This window comes from Capricornis sumatraensis, chromosome 16 (assembly GCF_032405125.1).
Source record: "Capricornis sumatraensis isolate serow.1 chromosome 16, serow.2, whole genome shotgun sequence".
Classification (NCBI taxonomy): domain Eukaryota; kingdom Metazoa; phylum Chordata; class Mammalia; order Artiodactyla; family Bovidae; genus Capricornis; species Capricornis sumatraensis.
In genome coordinates, this window is record NC_091084.1 from 46,265,316 (window position 1) to 46,281,141 (window position 15,826).

Consider the following 15,826-nt stretch of genomic DNA (forward strand, 5'->3'; position numbering starts at 1 on the left):
GATATTTTCTCACTATTACTCACTGCTGTTCAGACTCCCTTAGCTCAGATCAAACAATGCAGCCATGCATCCCATCTATCCCATTGCCCAGGCTAGGGATGCAGTCCTGTGACTCCTAACTACTGTCTGTCCTCTTTGGGCCAGCCAGGATTGCGTCTCCACATTTCATGTGCAAAAGCAGAGGAGTTGTGTGTCTCCTCCACCACCCTGCCATCACCATTGCATATGAAGTCATGCCATATCACTGTTTCTGGGGCAACAGGCCCTAGCTCAGATTATTTACTCCTTGTCAGATGCTGGAGTGGGGACTCTCTGAGAACACATGGATTGCACTGCCTCATGGCAACGATTTTGTAAAATAAATATTTCCACAGTACCTGTCAGGAACCAGGGATCAGCTCTCCTTTCACTCAAGAGAGCATAGCTTGTGTCTCCCTTTCCCAGATCTCATTTTCCAGTCCACAGGAGGTGACTTTCTCTCTGAAACGCCTTAATCTAAAACCTTTTATCCTTATAGGTAGGCCCTATGGGTCTTACACCTTCAAAATTGCAAGGGCTAGGTAGCTACATGTTTTATATTCTTGTCTTTTTTATATTTAAATCCTTTAACCTTAGTTTCTGTAGCATTTGTTCTTTTACAAGTCTGTGCTTCTAAGGTTATTAGAAGAGCCCAAAATAACCCAGTATTTTTTCTATCAGATCAAGATTTTTGTCACATTGCCAGGCTTCTGGGGGTCAAAAAGGGGATTTAAGACAAAGAAGACATGTTCATTTGCCTTCCGAGTCCTTTTATATAATATCACTCCGTAACTGTAAGATTTTACTTAAAATTCCCAATATATGCCATTTCTAATATTTAGTGCTTATGAAAGAATCAAAATATGGGAAAACTTTTCAGACAGCTTTCGCCTGTGAGCAATATAAGTCTGCACACGTTTTAGAAAAACTAGGCCTCCTAGAAGGTTGCTGTTGTGCCATGTTCTGTCTGCTATTAAGCAAACTCTAGTCCCGGGACACAAAGACTAAGGAAGGGGTCTCGGAACCAGAACTGAGGTGTCCTTATTTCTGTTCTTGTGATCAGCAAAATTTCCTTCCTGGAGCAGCATGTCCAGCTGTAATTATTTACCTAGAAGCATGGAGTGGCCCGAGAGGAGACATGAGGGTGCAGCCTCTGGCAGCAGACACCTTGGCAGGCATGTTGTATATGTATGTGGGGCTGCACGTTTCTGGCAGGCATCGTTGGGGTATAAACTCTACAAGGACAGGCTTAGTCTCTTGTCTGTTCACTGCGTTCACATGTAGGTACTAAGTAAATACTTGCCATTGAAAGAGTATATATAGTCACTTTTGAGGTAAGCATTTGTACTCATCATGGTAGAAGAGTAATTCCTACCCATTCCTTGTTGACATCCTTCTCTTCCTTTCCTGATCTTTGTACGCAGAGTTCTATAGGACATGTCACATAGATAGCTGCTCTTTTCCTCATCAGACAGAAAATGTCTTTTGAGTGAATGAAGATCTAAAACAGAGCTCATCATCTACTCACAGATGAGCCTATTCTACCTGTAATGTTCCCCTTCTTAGCAAACAGCTCCACCAGCTACTTAGTTGCCCCAAAGAGGAATTAAATGTCATCTTTGATTCATCTTTTCTTCACTTCTCGTATCTCATTAATTACCTGTCCTGTCATTTCTTCCTGGTTAATAAGTGTCTCCTTGCAAAACATTCTAAACTCTACCAGGGCAGGAATTATCCTTTTTATTCCTGGTGCCTAGCACAGGACAGTAGTAGGCTTTAGAAAAGTATTAGTTGAAATGGAAGAATGAGTGAGTGAATGGAGAATGCCTTAACTTTTTTCCTGTAAAGAAATTGGTGTCTTTTAATTTTTTTTTTTTTTGGTCCATGTTGTGTGGTATGTAAGATCTTAGTTCCCTGACCAGAGATTGAACCTGGGTCCCCTGTATTGTAATAGATTATGGAGTCTTTGGACTGTCAGGGAAGTTCTGAGAATGCCTTTACTTTTGACATAGGTCAGAACTAACTCATGTGGTTTCTTTTCCTCTAATTTGCCTCCCTTCACTTCCTGCTTTCCAAACCAGTGGATTACGTCTTTCAGCCCGTCATTAGGTCCCTGTTGCTTTTGATTGTGAGTAGAATGTTTTACATGACTTACGTAGTCTGGGCTCTGCATACCTCAGTTGCTTTATCTTTCCCCATTACTCTCTCTCCATGTCTGTGATCCAGCCACACTGAATACTTGCTTTTCCTCTGAAGTACCTGTGCATTTTTGCTTCTAGGACTTTGCATATACTTTTTTCCTTTGCTTGGGTGTTGCCCCAACCCCCTCCCCACAGTCAGTTATTTTATTGGTTCCTTGTCTTAGAGGTCTCAACTTAGTCATCATTTCCTCTGAGAGCCTTTCCCTGGACCCACAACTTGGTTAGGTGTTCCTCCTACATGCTCCCAGGCCACCTATGTTTACTGGATATTGTAAACATCATGTTACTTCCTAATCCTCTGTTAACTTTTCTGGCTTCCCTCATGCTTTATAACCTTCTTGAGAATACGGAGTTTTCATTATTCAGACTTGCATTCCTAATGCTGGCACATTTGACAGTGTCTATACATGTTAAAAGAATGAATGAGGTGGATATAAAGAAAGTACTTTAAAGCAGACATTTTCAGCAACAATTAGAATATTTTTGGTACCTATTTTGATTTGCACAACCCTCTATGGCTGTCAATTGCAAGTATTATTTTCTCTGTAAGGCACTGCATCTCAGAGAAAAGGTGTGCTCTAGGAGTGTGTATTAGTTTTCTGTGGCTGCTGTAATGAATTATCCTGACCTTAATGCCTTAAAACAATACACATAGTTTCTTACAGTTCTGTATGTTAGAAGTCCTACATTGGGCTAAAATCAAGGTGTTGCCCAGACTTTTCCCTGCATTCTAGAGGTTCTGGGGTAATATCTTTCCTCGCCTTTTCCAGATTTTAGAAGCTGCCTGTATTCCTTGGCTCATAACTCTTTCCTCTACTTTCACAGCCAGCAACAGTGAATTGAGACTTTAGCCTCTTCTGCCTCCCCATTCTACTTTTAAGGACCTTCATAAATGCATTGTGTCCTCCCAGATAATCCAGAATACAGCCCAAACTGGTAGGAATATTATAGCACCAACCAAAATAAAGCACAGAGGAATGAAGATAAGGCTTTGCAGTATGAGTCTTGAGTTCAGCTTTGAGTATGGTTGAAGAAACCTCAGCGCATCCGTGTATTGTATATGTATAGCTGAGTCCCTTCACTGTTCACCTGAAACTATCACAACATTGTTAATCGGCTCTACCTCAATACAGAATGATATGTTTAATATGAAAAAAAAAACAACAACAGAACGTCCATGTGTGATATATAGCATCAATAGTAAATTGGGGTATTGTGGTCAGAACAAAGGACCCAAGTTTGGAAGCGTCCATTTGGCTGGGAGTAAGAGGCGGAAAAGATGAGATTACCAAATCCTTGAAGCATGTTATGTCATGTGGCCATTGCCAGCAGTCTTCTGCTGGTCTGATTTCTTTTCTCATTTGAGTGATGTTGTACGAAGCTGTTTCATTCTGTGTTTAACTCTTGGATTCAGAACTTAATGACTCCTCGGAGTTTTGAAGCATTCAAAAGTCTGTGTTGTCTCCCAACTTGACCTTTATTTTTCTAATGTCTTGGAATCAGCCATACCCAACCTCACCTAGCTTACCTGTTCATGCAGTTGGTAATGATCCTGGGCCACTAGGACATGGTTTTGAAGGGTGAATTTAAGATTAATTTTAGTATAGTGACAAGGCCTCCAAGTAGAAATGCCCAGGAGGTAACTGGAGTTATGAGACTGGCCTTTGTGTCAGAAGTCAAGGTTAGAGGTAGAGTCTGAGCATCATGTATGTAGAGGTGATGGTTTAGTCTGTGAATTGGGTCTGCTTCCTGAGGACATGCCTATAGCAGTGGATAAACAGGAGCCCTGGGATTGAGCCTTCAGGAAAACCATGTTGTAGGAGGCAGACATTTCAAGGAGAAGATGGGCCGTAGTACAGAGAAGTCAAGAGGAATGAAATGTGATAAAAAGACTTTTGGACTTAAGAGTAAAGTGGTCGTTGCACAATTCCCTAGTGGTTCAGAGGACTCTATGCTTCCATTTCAGTGAGTACAGGTTTGATTCCTGGTTGGGGAAATAAGGTCCTGTGCGCTGTGTGACAAAAGGGACAAAAAATAAAGTGGTCATTGATTTTCACAAGGTTTGGTAAAATGATGGCGTGGCAGCCAGATTTCAGGGAGGTAGAAGAAAATGGACGGTGAGGAAGTGGGGACCAGTCAAGCTAACACATTTATTGAGCGCTTAAAATGTTCATGGCGGTGTGCCTATACTGTAGTGAACTTATCTCTGACATCCAGGATTATCAAACCAAATTGAGACAATGAGGAATCCATGAAAGTGCTTATTGCAATAAATTCAGAAGATGTAAAGTGGACCATGATTAGCTGCCTAATGCATGATGCAGACACTGAGTACACTTGAGGACACTTTAGTTTGGAATTCTCTAAAGAAAGCTTCTCTCTTCTGTTTCTGCTTTTCTTAGCCTACCCATATCCCTTTAAATTAAGGGCTCTGATTTTCCATGAATTAGAAAACAAAGTCAAGACTGTTGTATTCAATAAAAATCAGAATGTACTAAGTACAGTCCAGAGAAGTAACATGTGTAACGTGTTGTGATAATCACATAGGCTCTTTGAGCTAAGGGTGACCCAGCTACCCCAGAAGCCTCCCACAGAATCAGTTGTCATAACAACAAGAGTTAGGGGTTATAGAACAGATGAGTAGTTGAGTCAGGACTCCTCTGCTGATGGAAAGTATAAAGCAGCTGTTCACATGCATATAGAACAGACAGGCTTTCCTCACTTCAGAGCTTTGAGACCATTTATTGTAGAAAAAGTGAAGCTCCTGGGGTTTTTATTTTCCTCCCACTGAGATCTGTAAAAATGTTGCACCTACATTTTCCTCAGTTAACATGTTAATATTGACAGGAGAAGCAGTTTTTTCTTCTTCCCTGTTAGTCATTAAGGGTAACATAATGTAGGTTAAATGTAAAAAGAAACATAGGCTTGGGACTGGGAAAGATTGATGACACCACCATGAGGCTGGTACAGAATATATCATTTCTTTCCTCTTCATGGGTGATATATTGACTTCGAGTGCTTTGGAGGAGAATAAGTAGCCTCTGTTAAATCCTGCCAGTAGATAAAACTGGTCCCAAAGCAGACAATTCTCAGTCTTCTGAGTGGGGCCTTGCCTGCCTATTGATACGATGCAGCGCTTCCCTCTCAAATCATCACATGTTATCCTTGAGCCTCATCTTACTCATGCAGGCATTTCCGCAGAGCCAACACAGCTGAATGAGGGGGTCACATACAGGTTTTCTAAAGTGTGGAACTTGAGCACTGTGCTTCAAGAATTGCACTGAATGTTATTACGACTTAGGAGACTAGTTTTAGGTAAAGTGCTCACATTAACTAAGAATGTGAATAAATATATAATTTCTTCTCCATGGGCCTCAGTTTCCCCAATTCCTTTGGTCTAGATGATTTGTCAGAATGATCCAACTCTCACATTTTAGAATATGTCTTTATTTCTGCACAAGTAGGTTCAGCCTGGCAATTCTAGGGTTGGCCTAGTAGCATATTTTTCCCTCATCGAGGCAAGTGGTCCAGCACATTTTCTTTTGATGACATTACTGCAGAGAAAAGTGGCTTGTAGTAAATGGAGTAATGTAAGTAATGGTGAAACTGCTTGAGGATAGGGAATCAGGGCAGTGAGGTGTACTGTGAAAGAACCTGAAGGCTGAGATATCTGGAGTCTTGTCCTAGAACTGACAGTAAATCATTCTGGGACCTCAGACAATCACTTCCTCTGTTCTAGGCCTTAGTTTTCTCATTTATAAAATCAAAACATTGAACTAACATCTCTGGTTCCCATCTATGCAGTTCCAGAATCAACTCCTACAGTAATTATCTGTTGCTATTGAACTTGTTATTCTAGAGTCCAGACAGATCATAGTAATGTCTATGTTCACTGCCTAGGAGTATTTGCTACTAACTAGCTGGATTGTCTGCTGTTTCTAAGCAGAGCACAGACTGTGACTTCTGACCAAGAAAAACGATTGCTTCATCAGCTCCGAGAGATCACCAGGGTCATGAAAGAAGGAAAATTCATTGATAGATCCACTCCAGAGAAAGACGCTGAGGAGGCCCCTTATATGGAGGACTGGGAAGGTAAACAGTGTTTTCTTATTTCTTTGTTAACCGTCAGCCCAGAAAAGAGATCTTAACAGAATTTTTAAAATCAGCTTTATTACTGAGGTTTAATATATACACAGTTCACCAATTTTAAGTGTATGGTTGGATAAGTTTTGACAGAGTTGTATAATCGTATCACAGACATGAAATAGTCATGATACTTCCATCATCGCAGAAAGTTACCATTGCCTTTGCTGCTAATCCCCTTCTGCCCTGGCAACAGCTGCACTGCTTTCTGTCCCTCTAGCTTTACCTTTTCTGTATCATGGGGCCATACTGCACATGTTCTTTTGCATTCTGGCTTCATTGATTTAGTGCAGTGCTTTTGAGCTTCATGTGATGAGTGTATTAGTAGTTCTTTCTTCTAATTGCAAAGTAGTGTTCTGTTGTCTGGGTATAGTTTGTTTCTCCATTCACCAGTTTAGGAACTTTTGGGCTGCCAACTTTGAGCTATTATGAATCAAGCTGCTGTGAACTTTTGCATACACATTTTTATTGGAACATATATTTGTATTTATTTGGGTATATCTCTAAGAATGAGATTTTTGGGTTTTATATGTGTATGTTCAACTTTGGAAAGCAGGTTGATTATTCTAAAATAATTTTGCCTTCCCATTTTGCAGTGTATGAGAATTGCAGTCACTCCACATCCTTGGTATCACTTGGCATCGTCAGTCTTTTTAATTTTAGCTGTTCTAGTGAGTGTGTAGTGGTGTCTAGCTTGTGACTGTGGTGTGAATTTCCCTAGCAACTAGTGATGTTGAACATTCTTTCATGTACTTATTTGTCATCTGTATATCTTTGGTGAAGTGTTTGGTCACATTGTGTGCCACTTTCTTGAGTTGGTTATATTCTTACTGAGTTACAAGAATTTCTTCTATATTCTGGATATAAGTTGTCAGTTAGGAATTTTGCAAATATTTTCTCTTAATTCGTGATTTGCTTTTTAATTTCCTTAGTGGCATCTTTCAAAGACCAGAATTTTTTTTGTTCATTTTGATGAAGTCCAGTTTATCATTTTCTCTTTTATGATTCACTTTCTTTGTGAGCTTTTAAGAAATCTTTGCCTTACTCAGAGTTACCTAAGTCTTCTGCCTTCTTCTAGAATTGTATGGTTTTAGCTCTTACATTTAGACCTGTGATCTGTTTTTTACTTTTTATATACAGAGTGCAGTATCAGGATGAGGTTAATATTTTTCCATATTGATATACTATTGTTATTTATTTTGTTATAAACAAAATTTTGCTGTATTTAATTATCTTGATGTGTTGGTTAGAAATCAACCAACCTTCCCTTTTGGAAAATGGAAAAATCATTTAACCACGTATAGGTGGGTGTATTCTGGATTTTCTGTTCTGTTTCATTGATCTTTGTGTGTATACTTATACTAATATCACAATGTCTTTATATTGACTTGAAATCTGGTAAGGCAACTTCTTCAACTGTTTTTTTCCAAAATTACTTTTGTAATTCTGGGCCCTTCACATTTTCATATAAATTTAAAATCAGTATGTTCAGTTCAGTCACTTAGCTGTGTCCGATTCTTTGCGACCCCATGGACTGCAGCACGCCAGGCCTCCCTGTCCATCACCAACTCCTGGAGTTCACTCAGACTCGCGTCCATTGAGTCAGTGATGCCATCCAGCCATCTCATCCTCTGTCGTCCCCCTCTCCTCCTGCCCCCAATCCCTCCCAGCATCAGAGTCTTTTCCAGCGAGTCAACTCTTCGCATGAGGTGGCCAAAGCATTGGAGTTTCAGCTTCAACATCAGTCCTTCCAGTGAATATTCAGGACTGATTTCCTTTAAGATTGTCTGGTTGGATCTCCTTGCAATCCAAGGGACTCTCAAGAGTCTTGTCCAACACCACACTTCAAAAGCATCAGTTCTTCTGCACTCAGCTTTCTTTATAGTCCTACTCTCACATCCATACATGATTACTGGAAAAGCCATAGCCTTGACTAGATGGACCTTTGTTGACAAAGTAATGTCTCTGCTTTTTAATGTGCTGTCTAGGTTGGTCATAACTTTGCTTCCAAGGAGTAAGCATCTTTTAATTTCATGGCTGCAGTCACCATCTGCAGTGATTATGGAGCCCCAAAAAATAAAGTCTGCCACTGTTTCCACTGTTTCTCCATATATTTGCCATGAAGTGATGAGACCAGATGCCATGATCTTAGTTTTCTGAATGTTGAGCTTTAAGCCAACGTTTTCACTCTCCTCTTTAACTTTCATCAAGGGCCTCTATGTTACTTTCTACAAAAAAAAAAGCCTGAAAAAAAAAATAAAAAGCTGATGGGATTTTGATTGGCATTGTATTGATTCTTTAGATCAGTTAGGAAAAATTGACATCATAACAATATTAAATCTTCCAATCCGTTAACATTTTTATCTTTCCATTTATTTAGATCTTTAGTTTCTCAGCAATGTTTTATAGTTTTCAGTATTTAGGTCTTGTACATGTTTGTAAACTTATCCTTAAAATTCATATTTTTGATATAATAAGTGATATTTAAAATTTTTTAAATTGCTTATTGCTGTCTGTGTAGAAATACAATTTATTTTTGTTTTCTGATCTTGTATCCTGTGACTTTCTTAAACACACTTCTAGTAGCTTCCTTTTTTTTTTCTTCAGATTTTTTAAGATTAAATTTCTTTAAACTTGCTATGTAGATAGTCTCAAATTATTTATATAAGACAGTTTTACTTCTTTTCAATATATAGGTCTTTTCTTTTCTTGGCTTACTGCACTGGCTAGAACCTCCTTGCACAATATTGAATAGAAGTGGTGAAAACAAATATCCTTGCTTTCCTGATATTAGGTAGAAAGTGCTCATACATTCTCCATTAATATGATGTGAGCTCTTGGTTTATCATGGATGTTCTTTTTTCAGTTGAGGAAGCTTCCTTCTGGTGTTACTTTGCTGAGAGTTTTTTATCATATGTGGGTATTGAGATTTTATGAATGCTTTTTGTTAATCACATGAACTGATCATATTATTTTTCTGTTTTGATGACTTAAGTTAGTGAATTATACTGATTTTTTTTTGTAAAGAAGAGTTTGTGTAGGATTACTTATTTATTCCTTAAATGTCTGGCAGATTACTCCAGTAATACTATCTGGGCCTGGAGTTTTCTTTGTGGCAAGACTTATATGACTGTGAATTTAATTTCTTAACATGAGTTGCACTGTATCAGTTTATTTCTTCTTGAGTGAACTGTTATAGATTGTATCTTTCAATGAGTTTACATATTTTATTCTCATTATCAAATTTATTAGTATAAAATTATTTATAATATTCCCTTATTTATTAACATGTGTAAGGTTTATAAGGATGTGTCCTATTCTTCTCCAGATATAGGTAATTGGGCCTTTTTGTAATTTTTTTTTCCTGATTAGACTGATTAGAGGTTTATCAACACTGTTGATCTTTTCAAGAGCTATACTGTGGTTTGGGTTTTTTCTTATTTCCTATTTCATTGATTTCCATGGCTTACTTAGGGTTTGACATTCTTTTTCTAGTTTCTCAAGGTGGAAGGTTAGATCCTTGATCTATTTTTGGCCATTGTTTCATTAATGAGATAGCTCTCTTGAGCTTCTGTGCTCTCTTGATTCTCCAGTTGCATGTTTGTTAGATTTTTTGATATTGTTCCACAGCTCATATATGGCCTCTTTTTTTTCTTCGGCCTTTTGTTTCCACCATGCTTAATTTTGGATCGTTTTCCTATGTTTTCAGCTTTATTAATCTTTTTTTTCCAGTATATAATCTGGAAGAGATTATATACTCTTATATATGGTATATATGAGCAATATATAATCGGCTCTTAGTCTCATTCAGTGTGTTTTTAATCTCAGATATTGTATTTTCATCTCTAGAAGTTCTGTTTGGGTTTTCTTATGTCTTTCATCTCTCTCATGTATTTTCTTCTACCTTCTTGAACATATGAGACATATTTATAACAGCTTTCTTAACAGACTTGACTGCTGGTCTTATTTTCTGTGTCATCTCTAGATCTCTTTCTGGGTATTGATATTTTCTCCTTGTTATGGGTCCTTATTTCCTGCCCTTTATGCTTGCCTGGTAAATTTTGATTGGGTGATAGGGTATTGTGAGTTTTACATTGTGGAATGCTAGACTTTGTCTTAGTACTTTAGTGTTGGACTTCTTTCTAATACACAGTTAAGTTACCAGAGATCAGTTGGATCCTTCAGTGCTTGTTTTTAAGGTTTGTTAGAGTGGGTCCAAAGCAGCCTTTATTCTGTGACTAATTCAGCCCTGTTAGTAAAGCAGTATCTTTCTCTAGACTCTGCCTGATGCTCCACAAGGTCTTTCCACTTTGGCTGGTAAGGGCATGAACTGTTCCCAGCTATGTGTGAGCTCCAGGAATTTATAGGCCTGATGCTTTTAGCATTTCTTTCCTGGCCCTGGTTAAGTTTATCCCATATATGCACAGATCCGAACACAGTTAAAAACATTAGGAGCTCCCTCTGTAGATCTCTGGAGCTCTCTTTGTGAAGCTCCTTTCCTTCCAGTATTTTTCCCTATATATTCTCACTGCTCCGGTCTCCCTGAACTTTGCGTTCCAAGCTCAGTGAGACCACTGGGCCCTGCTTCCCTTTTCTCAGTATCCATGACTACTTTTGTTACATAATGTTTGAAAATTGGCTCTTCATAGATTTCATTTGATTTTGTAGTTGTTTAACGGGGGAATCTTCATGCCTTCATTATTGCCAGAGCAGAAGTAAGAGCGTACATATTAACATCGGAATAACCCTAGGTATATTAAATAGTTAAGGATGGAGGGGAGAAACCTTAAAAACTAGAAAAAATAACAGTTGTGAGTAGGTATTCGCTCTTGGTGGGAAAAAATTTCTTGAGCATAAAAGCAGTGCAAGATCTGTTCATCATAAAAACAGAAATTAGGACTAGAGGGGAATTTCTTCAGCTTGATAAAGAGAATCTATGAAACCTACAGTTAATGTTATGTATAATAGTGAACAATGAGTGCTTTCTCCCTAAGACTGGGAACAGGCAAGGATGACTGCTTTTATTCAGCATGGTGCTGAAAGTTCTAGGTAGTACAGGAAGAAAAGGAAAGGAAATAAAAGGCCTGCTTGCAGGTGACATGATGGTCTGATAGAAAACCCTGAGGAATCTATTTTAAAAGCTAAAACTAATAAATGAGTTCAGCAAGGTAGATAAACATACAGAAATCAATTGTATTTCTGTATACTAGAATGAACGTGCTGGCGTCAAAATGAAAACTTTGTAATCATTCAAAAAAATGAATGACTTAGGTGTAAATTTCACAGAACATGTACAGGATTTGCATGCTGAAAAGCCATACAACACTAATGAAAAAATGAAAGATCTATTAATAAATAAATGGGGAGACAGACTGTGTTTTTCTCACTTGCATTCATTTCACATGCTAGCAACGTGATGCTCAAATTCCTTCAAGTTAAGCTTCAGCAGTATGTGAACAAAGAACTTCCAGAAGTACAAACGATTTAGAAAAGGGAGACGAACCAGAGGTCAAATTGCCGACATCCGCTGGATCATAGAAAAAGCAAGAGAATTCCAGAAAAACACCTGCTTCTGCTTCATTGACTACACTAAAGCCTTTGACTGTATGGATCACAACAAACTGTGGAAAATTCTTAAAGAGATAGGAATACCAGACCATCTTACCTGTGGCTCTTGAGAAACCTGTATGCAGGTCAAGAAGCAACAGTTAGAACTGGACATGGAACAATGGATTGGTTCAGAATTGGGAAGAGAGTATGTCGAGGCTATATATTGTCATCCTGCTTATTTAACTTATATGCAGAGTACATCATGAAAAAATGATATGCTGGATGAAACACAAGCTGGAATCAAGATTGCCAGGAATCAATAACCTCAGATATGCAGATAACACCACCTTTATGGCAGAAAGTGAAGAGAAACTAAAGAGCCTCTTGATGAAGGTGAAAGAGGAGAGTGAAAAAGCTGACTTAAAACTCAACACTCAAAAAACTAAGATCATGGCATCCTATCCCATCACTTTATGGCAAATAGAAGGGAAAACAGTGGAAACAGTGACAGACTTTATCTTCTTGGGCTCTAGAATCTCTGTGGATGGTGACTGCAGACATGAAATTAAAAGATGCTTGCTCCTTGGAGGAAAAGCTGTGACAAACCTAGACAGAATATTACTTCTTTGCTGACAAGTCTGTGTAGTCAAAGCTATGGTTTTTGCAGTAGTCACATACAGATGTGAAAGTTGGACCATAAAGAGGGCTGAGTGCCGAAGAATTGATGCCTTTATCTGTGGTGTTGGGAGAAGATTTTTCTGAGTCCCTTTGGACTGCAGGGCTTCCCTGGTGGCTCAGATGGTAAAGCATCTGCCTGCAATGCGGGAGACCCGGGTTTGATCCCTGGGCTGGGAAGATCCCCTGGAGAAGGAAATGGCAACCCATTCCAGTATTCTTGCCTGGAGAATCCCATGGACAGAGGAGCTGGTAGGCTACAGTCCATGGGGTCGCAGAGTTGGACATGACTGAGCGATTTCACTTTCACTTTGGACTGCAAGGAGATCAAATCAGTCAATCCTAAAGGAAATCAATCCTGAATATTCCTTGGAAGGACTGATGCTAAAGCTGAAGCTCTGATACTCTGGCTACGTGATGCGAAGAGCCAACTCACTGGAAAGACTGATGTCTGGGAAAGATTGTAGCAATAAAAAGGAAGGGTCTACTCATAAATGCAGCAGTTTGGATAAACTTCTAGATATGTTGAATTAAAAAAAACTAATTGTAGAAGGTTATTATGTAATGTGATTCTGTTTATATAACAGTATTGAAATGGCAAAATTATAGAAATGGAGAACAGACTAGTAGTTACCAGAGGTTAAGGAGGGAATTAGGGGCAGGAGGGAGTAGGTGTGGCCATTAAAGGGCAATATAAGGGATCCTTGTGGTGATAGAAATGTTCCTGTATACTGACTATATCAGTATTAACATCCTGGTTGTGACATTATAGTGTATAGTTTTGTAAGGTGTTATCATTAGAAAAAACTAGATAAAGAGTACATAGGATTTCTGTATTTCTTATAACTACACATGAATCTACAATTAACACAAAACAAAAAAACTAAAAAAACAATGCAAGAAATTATAAGGGAGAGGATACCATAACATTAAACTTACATGGTGTATATAAAATTTTTACTTTCTGTAGATCAGATAAGGTCGAAAAGTTTTCAGAACGAACACTAAATTGGAAAAATATTCGTAACAAATATGACTGGTAATCAGCAAAGAAGATGGTATCTTTAATATATAAAAAGTTCTACAAATAATTTAGGAAACACTGATCTCCACCTAGCTATGCAGTGCACAAAAGGAAAAAGTTCAGCTGGCTACAAAACAGAAGAAAAATTATTTCATTCTCAGTAAGAATCAATGAAATGAAAAATGGAATGACTTCTTTCCTTCCGAACTGCAGATCTTCTTTATATAACCTGTTCACAAATAAGGTAAAATTATTCTTATTTATTTTCTACCTACTACTTAGGTTTTGTTGAAATTATGTAGAGTTTTAGCTCCAAATGATTTATGTAGCTTTTAAAGATATTAGCCTTTTCTAAGTATTTAACAATGTCATTAAATTTCTAACCACATTGTCAATAATTATTTATTTTACATTGATAATTCTTACAGATTTCATTTTTTTCTACCACTTTCTTGTATATACTGTCTTCTTTCTTTAATTTAAACTTTTGATTAATTTTTGTATCTGTCAGAATACTTCCTTAAGGCCCTCCCCCAGCTCCCCCTTTAAAATAGCAGGGTGTGCTTTCTAAGTATTGGACTTAACCATTTTTCACCTTGATAGAAATAATTTTTTGGATGGATATAAAATTATATGATCATTTTTTTCCCTTATAAGTCTGAAAACATTGCTTCATTCTCTACTTTCATTTGATGTTGAAAATGATAACTCTTATCCCAGTCTTATTCTTTTTCTCAATGGGCAATCTGTTTTTGGTTAGCTAGTTTCTGTTTTCTGTCTGGAAATTTGTATTCTTTTTATACTTAAAAGTTTGAATTTGTAAAAGTTCATCAGCATATATCTGACTATGTGTTAATGTATGGATTTTTCAAAGTATTTTTACCTAGCATTTATCCATCTGAAGACTTGGGACTTTTTTTCAACTCAAGAATATTTTCTTATAAATTCTTTGATTATTGCTCCCATTTAATCTACTCTGCCCTCTCACTGTAGAATTGTAGTAAATCTAAGATTGGATCTTGGATAGGTCTTCTGTGCAGCTTATCTTTTTTCTCATAATTTCCATTTCTTTGTCATATTTATCTTTGAATTCTTTGAAGAATTCTCAAGGAGAATTCTTCACCTTGAACTTCTAATAATATATTAATTTGGTTCTCAGTCATGTCTATTTCAACCTACTCTTTTCTTCCTTATTCAGGTTTAATTTTTTTTGCTATTAGGATTTTCAGTTTCTGGCAGCTCTTTCTTATATTCTGTTTGCTCCTTTTTTTATATTGAGGCCTGACTGGTTTTATACATACAATAACCAGTTGAATATTACTGGAAATGTCAGTTAAAAGCTGATTGACCTTAACTTCTGTTTCCTGCATTGACTTTTTTAAGGGGCTCTTTACATAGTTTGCGTAGTTTGGTTCCAGTTTTGATCGGCTGACTTCCTCGTAGGACCAGTGAGTGTTTGTTTCTTGTTCCTGCGTAATCATTATGTTGGTGGATATGGGCTACTCAAGTAGTTAAAATGTGAGTCACTGTTTAATTTTCTTCAGCAGGCTTCCCCATAATAAACCAAGGCAGATAGTCATGAAATTCCAACATTAAGCTTTGTTCTTGGTTTAGGGAGAAGGCAGAAACATGCCAGAAAACAGACTTCATTCTTAAGCATTCAGTAGCTAGGAGCTAACTAGAAGTGGACTTCCCCAGCTTCTGCCTTTGACCAAAGAGACTGTGAGGACCTTGGGTAGCTAAGCTCCAATTTACCCAGCATAGTTAAACCTGGGAACTATAAGACTGCATTGGCGAGATTCTTGACACACTACTATAGTGCTGGTGAGGATGTGAGAAGATGGAGCTTTTTAATATCACTGGTAGGACTAAAAATTTATACCATTCTTCTGGAAAGTAATTTGGCAGAGTATAAAAAAGGCTTTTAAAATGTCCATCCTGTTTGGTCTAGTTTTCATATTTCTAAAATTCTATCTTAAAAAAACAGGGAAATGGACATGGATTTATATTCAGAGATCTTAACTAATATGAAACTTATAATGGAAAATTGGAAAGAATCTGAATGTCTTACAGAGGGGCATGGTAAATCGTGTCAGTTATGTAGCTGTATGATGGGATATTTTGTAGCCAACTTTTAAATGCCCAGTAATATGAAGAAGTACTCATGATATAATGTTGAAGGAAAAGAATCTGGGTACAATATTTTATGTACGGT

General features: G+C 37.7%; 1 protein-coding gene across 3 annotated transcripts in view; it reads left to right on the plus strand.

The window, feature by feature from the left end:
* Positions 1–15,826, plus strand: part of RIC3 (RIC3 acetylcholine receptor chaperone) — a 52,506-nt gene that overhangs the window by 35,082 nt on the left and 1,598 nt on the right. Inside the window, exon 5 of one of the 3 annotated variants that reach the window (XM_068989150.1) lies at positions 6,163–6,311. The exons of 1 other annotated variant lie outside the window; for it this stretch is intronic. In XM_068989150.1, coding sequence (XP_068845251.1) covers positions 6,163–6,311 — 149 coding nt within the window. The remainder of the gene's footprint in view (positions 1–6,162; positions 6,312–15,826) is intronic. One more of the 3 variants, XM_068989151.1, reaches the window with a different exon arrangement.